Source organism: Tribolium madens, unplaced genomic scaffold, assembly GCF_015345945.1.
Source record: "Tribolium madens isolate multiple individuals breed KSU strain unplaced genomic scaffold, Tmad_KSU_1.1 Scaffold_91;HRSCAF=231;Tcas5.2_LG7, whole genome shotgun sequence".
Classification (NCBI taxonomy): Eukaryota; Metazoa; Arthropoda; class Insecta; order Coleoptera; family Tenebrionidae; genus Tribolium; species Tribolium madens.
This window is the reverse complement of record NW_025401063.1, coordinates 3,224,841-3,232,432: the sequence shown is the minus strand read 5'-3', so window position 1 is coordinate 3,232,432 and position 7,592 is coordinate 3,224,841. Positions and strand designations below refer to the sequence as shown.

At 36.0% G+C, this 7,592-nt stretch overlaps 2 protein-coding genes across 4 annotated transcripts in view; both read left to right on the top strand.

Moving 5' to 3' along the window:
* The window catches only part of LOC123012027, a 27,351-nt gene extending 23,681 nt beyond the window's left edge, over positions 1–3,670 (top strand). For both annotated transcript variants that reach the window (XM_044409786.1, XM_044409785.1), the window contains exon 5: positions 8–3,670. In XM_044409786.1, coding sequence (XP_044265721.1) covers positions 8–3,435 — 3,428 coding nt within the window. In that variant the 3' untranslated portion in view covers positions 3,436–3,670. The remainder of the gene's footprint in view (positions 1–7) is intronic.
* A 2,023-nt stretch (positions 3,671–5,693) lies between these two features.
* The window catches only part of LOC123012136 (putative uncharacterized protein DDB_G0287457), a 4,898-nt gene continuing 2,999 nt past the window's right edge, over positions 5,694–7,592 (top strand). For both annotated transcript variants that reach the window (XM_044409945.1, XM_044409944.1), the window contains exons 1-3: positions 5,694–5,859; positions 5,909–6,143; positions 6,199–6,415. In XM_044409945.1, coding sequence (XP_044265880.1) covers positions 5,753–5,859; positions 5,909–6,143; positions 6,199–6,415 — 559 coding nt within the window. In that variant the 5' untranslated portion in view covers positions 5,694–5,752. The remainder of the gene's footprint in view (positions 5,860–5,908; positions 6,144–6,198; positions 6,416–7,592) is intronic.

Below are 7,592 nucleotides of genomic sequence, written 5' to 3'. Positions count from 1 at the left end.
CCTGAAGGTGACTTTGAAAGACCGAGTCCCACTAAGGTTGGTCCTGCTGAAAGAAGAACACCAATTAAGCACGATGATAATCTTCGACCTGAAGGGGACTTTGAACGTCCTGAGAAACCAGAATATCGACCAGCTGAAAGACCCAAGCAAAAACGTCCTGAAGACAATCTCCGTCCTGAAGGTGACTTTGAAAGACCAACTCCAACGAAGGTTGGCCCTGCTGAAAGAAGAACACCAATTAAGCACGGTGATAATCTTCGTCCTGAAGGTGACTTCGAGCGTCTAGAAAAACCACAGTATAGGCCAGCTGAGAGACCTCAACCTAAAAGACCTGAAGATAATCTTCGTCCTGAAGGTGACTTTGAAAGACCGAGTCCAACGAAGGTTGGGCCTGCTGAAAGAAGAACACCAATTAAGCACGGTGATAATCTTCGTCCTGAAGGTGACTTCGAGCGTCCAGAAAAACCACAGTATAGGCCAGCTGAAAGACCTCAACCTAAAAAACCAGAAGACAATCTTCGCCCTGAAGGTGACTTTGAAAGACCAACTCCAACGAAAGTTGGTCCTGCTGAAAGAAGAACACCAATTAAGCACGATGATAATCTTCGACCTGAAGGAGACTTTGAACGTCCTGAAAAACCTGAATTCAGACCAGCAGAACGTCCAAAACAGAAGAAACCTGAAGATAATCTTCGTCCAGAAGGAGAATTCGAAAGGCCCACACCTACTAAAGTTGGACCCGGTGAACGCAGAAGTCCAATTAAACACCACGATAATCTCAAACCTGAAGGGGACTTTGAAAGGCCCGAAAAACCTAAATTTAAACCAGCTGAAAGACCTCAACCTAAAAAACCTGAAGATAATCTTAAACCTGAAGGTGAATTTGAAAGACCTGAGTTGATAGAAGTGGGACCTTGTGAATTACGGAAGCCTATCAAACATGAAGATAATCTCAAACCTGAAGGAACACTTATCGTTACCAGAAAAGACGATTACAATGTTGTAAAAGGAGAAAGAGTTGATATAATCAAACGTGAAGATAATTTACGAGTGGAAGGAGAATGGGATATACGACGTAGAGACGACTATAGTAATACCACAGTCGTAGATCGTGTCGATGTTATCAAACGACAAGATAATTTACGTGTTGAAGGAGAATTTACCGATATGCGTACAAGAGATGATTATAAAGTTGTCAAAGGTGAAAGATACGATACTGTTATTCACCAAGACAATTTGAAAACAGAAGGCGAATTTAGAAGTAGTAGAACTAGTGACGAATACTCAGCCGTCAAAGGAGAACGAGCTGAAATTATCACCAGACAAGATAATTTAAGAATGGAAGGAGAATTCAACGAATATCGAAAACGAGACGAATACAACACTCGAGTTATTGAAAAGACAGAAGTTATTCGTCATGAAGACAACTTGAAATTGGAGGGCACCTTCGAAAGACCTTCTGTTGTCCAAGTGGGCCCAGGGGAGCGCCGCAGACCCATCAAACATGACGATAATTTACACCCGGAAGGAGACTTTGAACGTCCAGACCGTCCTGGCTATAAACCAGCCGAAAGGCCGTCACCAATTAAACCCCAAGACAACCTCAAACCTGAAGGACAATTCGAACGACCAAAATCGCCAGGTTTCTTACCAGGAGAACGTCGTACTCCCATTCGTCACGAAGACAATTTGCATCCAGAAGGAGACTTTGAACGTCCTCACAAACCACAATACCAACCAGTTGAACGTCCAACTCCTAAGAAACCTAAAGACAACCTAAAACCCGAAGGTGCATTTGAACGTCCTACACCTAGTCCAGTTGGCCCCGGCGAAAGACGAAGTCCTATAAGACACCATGATAATCTAAGACCTGAAGGTGCATTTGAACGTCCTGAAAAAACAGGATATAAACCTGGAGAAAGGCCAAGTCCGAAGAAACCCCAGGATAATTTACGTCCAGAAGGAGATTTTGAACGACCTGAAAAGCCCAAATATGCTCCTGGCGAAAGGCTACCAATGAAGAAACCCCAAGACAACTTGAAACCAGAAGGTGAATTTGAAACTCCCCAAAAGCCCAAATACGGTCCCGGCGAACGTGCCCCCATCGTCAAACACCCCGACAACCTTAAACCAGAAGGCGAATTCATCGCAACCCCCAAAAGCAAAGACGATTTTAAACCAACTCGAGGCGAACGAGCACCTGTCAGAAAACCCCAAGACAATCTAAAAATAACAGGGGAATTCCACGATGTCACAATGCAGAAATCCCAGTTTGTTGCAACACGAGGCGAAAGAGCCGAAATTCGAAAACACGAAGACTCACTCACTATCGGTAACGGCAAAACCGAATACATCACCACAACGAAGGAGACATTTGACAAAACACCGAAGAAACAAATCACAACAACAACAACAACACCAGGATCGATCAACAGAAGACGCCACATTGAATCACACATCACTTTGGGGAGTGACACAACAGTGATGCAAACAACAAATCAAAGCAACTACAACACCTACACGAAGAAAGTTGAGCGGAAGGAAGTTGATGTTGCGAAGAACGACACCAAATCAACCGCCAACAAAACCACCAGTGTTGCAACTGACACCAAAACTTTGGCCGACGGCACTGTTGTCACCACGACGAGGACGACAACTAAACAACAACAACAACAACAAGTTTCTGGTGAAGTCAAGCAATCCCACGTGGTGCAAAAGCAGCAAGTTTCTGGTGAAGTCAAGCAATCCCACGTGGTGCATTCTGGTGAAGTCAAGCAATCCCACGTGGTGCATTCTGGTGAAGTCAAGCAATCCCACGTGGTCCAAAACAACACTTCGCAATCATCAACCCACCACCGCAAGAACGTCATGACATCAGCTGAAGAGATCAGCAACCAGATCCTCCACAGGAAGGGTCTTCACACATCTTCGGAAGCCCTCCATGCGACCAGTTCCGCCGCCCTCGACATGAGAAAATCAATCTGTAATCTTCACGACCAAGGCCATGTGAGCCAGAACAGCGAAAGGAGGAGTCTCAGCTCCATCCATCGGTCCACGCAAGAAAGCAACATGGCCAACCGCCGCAGCCATTTTGCAACAACTTACGAGACTGTTGAAAGGCCTCAGAAGATCATCCGGAAGGATAATCTCTCAGTGGGGGGGCATTTCTACGGCCAATCGGAAGCTAAGTCGTATGGGGAGTTTACCAAACAGCAGAATGTTCAAAGAGTTGAGAGGGTTTCCAGGAGGTCGAATATTTCGAATATCAGTTTGGGGGATAGCTCGTCGACTGTTATAACATCGTACAAGAAGGAGTTTTTGCCGAGGAATGTGGGGCCGTGTCCTGCGGTCTTGATTGATTTGCCCAAGAGTCCGCTGAAGCATACGAGAGACACCAAGTCTCATAAATTTTATGCACCGGTTTCTAGTAAATAAGTGACATTCCTATTCGTACTCATAGACTGTAAAATTAACATTCTAACATTGTGATACTTGTTATTACTCATAATTTTATTTTTATAGAGGTAGAGGTTAGAAGTGAGACGGCTTTGGTCAGGATTTTATATTTTGCTTGGGACTTTTGTATCAATTATTAATACTTGCCTATGTTATAGATATTTTTATATGATTGTATTACCATAAAAAGCCAATAAAATTAACAGTTGATTAATTTTTTATTTTATTTATTTTGCCTTTTGTTTGTTAGGTACACAGGTTTTATTTGTTTCGGAAGTATTAAATAGAGATCAAAAATGTAATCAGCTATTGTTCCAAATTCTCTTCACTAAATTCATGTGAAGGGAATGTCTGGAGTGTTTCAAATGATCTAATTAGCACCCATAGATAAGGTTTTAACTTATCTATTTGGCGTGTGAAAATTATAAATTGAGATTATACGTAAATTTCAAATAAAATATTATTTTGCTATATTGTGTTTTTTTACACTTTTCTAAAGCAATTTGAAAATAATTTAATATTATTTGGATTATTTTCTCCATTTCCCCCATTGGCACTCAGTAATACCTCGAAATTTTAAAAATCGCGCACTATTGAATGTCTACTAGGCATTCGAAAATACCCAACCCGCACGCATGCTAATACAGCCCCCATTTTCGCACTCAACCACGAAGTAAATAATTTTATTTTGTACTCAATGTTAAAGAGTGCTTTTATCAACTAATTTCATTAGATAAAGTAGTCTTTCATCGTCTAGTGAAATAAAGTAATTTTTATCTACTGTTTATATTTTATCAACTAATTTCAATAGATAGAGTGGTCTTTTATCGTCTAGTGAAATAAAGTAATTGTTATTTACTGTTTATATTCAAGAAATTCTGGAAGGTGAGTACAAAATAAAACGAAATATTATACATAAAAATAAATAACTATATTCGGACAATTATTTTCCTTTAAAAAYCTGCAAGATCTACAAAAATTTCGTAACAGTTTTGTTGTAAAAGATCGGACTTGGGACTGCGTAGTACCGCCATTCGCAACATCACAAATTAATTTATATATTACGCAATTCCACGTTCACCATTTTTGTGTCATTAACAATTAAACAGCCGTTCAATTCGTCTAGTATGACGTCAAAATCTTACAGTTTTGGGTCCAGAGCCATTTTTTTTTATAAAAAAGCCATAATCCAAAAACTATAGGTCATAGGTCTAAACGGTTTGTACAGGCGAATTCTACGACAAATTTTATAAGTTGCATCGGTTTTTGATAAGACTAATAAAACATTTTTTTTTTTGTTGTGACCCCGATACAGGGTGAACTTTAACTTACAAATATTTTAGGGAATAGTGAAAAAAATCCTAGTATAGGTTTTTTAGTTACTGAGATTTATAAAAAAAAAATTATATAAAATTCATTAAAATTTATATAAAAAAACTATTCAACTTTAAATTTTAAAAAATACTAAGATTATCATTTTTTGTAGACATTGACTTCCTTAATTATCTAAACTCTAAGTTATAATTTTTTATAGATTTTCAGGTACATAAGGATTTAAAAAAAAAATTTTAAAGTCCACCACCATTACGAAATATGTACCTAATCAACAAAAATAAAATAACAAAAAACAAAAACACAAAAAAAACCCAAAACAAATAAAAAATGAGTTATTTTACTTTGCTTTTCATATTTTTTGGATCATTTTCCTTTATGACAGTCCAACAGTAATTTCCTAACATATTTTCATCCCAAAAATCTTTGTATCGATCTTCGAAAATCTTTCAGGTCTTGATGAAAATGTATTTTAAGACCCATTTAGACCCATTTGGTAATTTTACAATAATTCAGCAACAGTTTGAATTTTAAATAAATTTTAAATCGGAGAGATGTGTGCAGAAAGCAGTAAAATTATTGTTCGTCACAAAAAACTGTGACGTGTAAAAAATTTTACAATTATTTTTGTTTAATTAGAGGTAAATAAATATAAAAATAATAATTAGATTAAAAGTGTATTAAACAAYTTATTATTATTTGTAAACTAGTGTAATTTTTACGATTTTTATTTCCAACCTTCAAAAACTCAGAAAATCGTTTGTTTTTTCTTAATTCAACCCAATAACGTTTTGTGCACTTTTTAGAGTCTTTTGGACCCCCAGGGGTGCAAAGTCACAGCCAACATTGACCAGGAATTGATATGAAAGCGACTTTCCTCATGTTTAAAACCACTTGACGTTTTTTGATTTTTACATCAATGTGACATAAGTCGCATTTAATTTTTTGTAAGAAACTGAATATTATGGAAGGAATTTATGTTAGCATTGGGGCYTTTATTTTATATACACTCAGTACTCTAGCAGTAGCAAAACCCTTCGAGGAAGAAAAAAGTTTTAGTGATGACAATAAGTGAGTAAAATTTTTTGACTTTCTCCCAAAGCAAACTTTCTCGTGCTAGATTACACTGTGTAGAATCAAACGAAGGAGGATTAAATAACGAAGGGGGTAATTCTAACTCATTTGCCGAGTTTTACAAACCTCGGTCAAGATTCGAAGGGGTGGAAAAATACCCCATCTTTGATACGAAAAGATCCGCTTCGGAGGAGTTTTATGATAAATCCCCCAGCAGTTCATTGGAAAAACGCCAGGTTGGGGTGGTGTATAAAGACGAAATGCCAATTGGTATCCTACAAGTATTTTTCCACCATTTTCACAAAAAAAACGTGTTTTTCACGATCATTTTTGTAGCCTTATCAACGCTCTTACCGATTTATACCAATTAAGGAGGAAAGTTCGGTTAATTTTGACTCTGGTCAAGCCCAAGATGTTTCTTACAATGCCCCAAGTTTCACAGATATTGACAAGAGGGAAGCAAAGGGAACAGATTTCGACTTGTCAGGAATCGACGAAACCTATCCCTCCATCCTGACAAATTTCAAAATCGTCAACAAACTGGAGAAAAAACGTATGTCCCTACAAAAAAATTCCTAACTTTTTTGATGGCTTTTGAAAGGCTGTAATTTATCAAAAAATGGTCGTATCTAGATTAAAAAAAAGCATTTTGAAGCTTTAAGCTTCTAGTTTTGAGATCTTTTGACGAATATTTTTTCTGTGCTACGATTATCACGCAATCCTAAGTAATAGTGCGAGAAAAAAAATATAAATTTTTATGTTTTTGTTTTTGGTCCAGGGACGTGGGAGGTTTTTTTTAATTAAGTCAATGCATAGGTCGGATAGCATGTTCATTTACCTTGAATTTTTTTGACATTCTCTTTACATCAATTTGTCGCTGAAATATCAAACTTTAAATTAAAAAGGATCCTTTTGTTTTTGATCACCGATATTTCAGCAACCAATGACCACACAGAGAATATAAGTGTAGTGTCAAAAACTGGAATAAATGTCTTATAAGATCCTTTTATCATTTTTTGGAAAAAAAATTCACCTTTAACATTGATTTAAAAAAAGAGAAAAATGTAACTTTTTTCGTTATTTTAGTAAATCTACCGCGTATTCACTAATATGTTTTGGGGTGTTTTTACAGCTTAATGTACCTACATTATTATAATTTTCCATTGTATTTTAGTATATTTATTTTGAAGTGAAGCTCAGTTACCGATTTTACGTTCAATTGAGTAAATAACAAATTATTTTAAAAAATTCACAACTTTATACTGTAACTAAATATTAAATTAAAAAATAATTATAACTGATGTTTAATTAGCTATTTATTTACCAACATAACAAGTAAATGCGGTTTCAAATGGCAAAATTAAATAAACAATATTATTATTAGAAATACTAGAAATTAAAATGAGCAAATGAGACTATTTAATATAACTCTTTAAAATATTGATACCTACTTATTTTATTTATTTTTTTTTGAAAAAGTTGTAAATGACAAATTAAATAATTTCATTAGTAATTTTTATTCAATTCAAACAGGTAGACGTGCTCACTCCAAGATATGATTGGTTTACGAATTTGTTTTTGCTAATAATTGTTCAATTCAGTTATTTTATTAAAACTAAACTAATCAACTTTTATTTTTGTGTATTAAAAAAAAATTATAGCCATTGGAAAACTATCTACTCTATTAATAAACAAATTATTACCACTTTAATACAATAATATTTGCAATT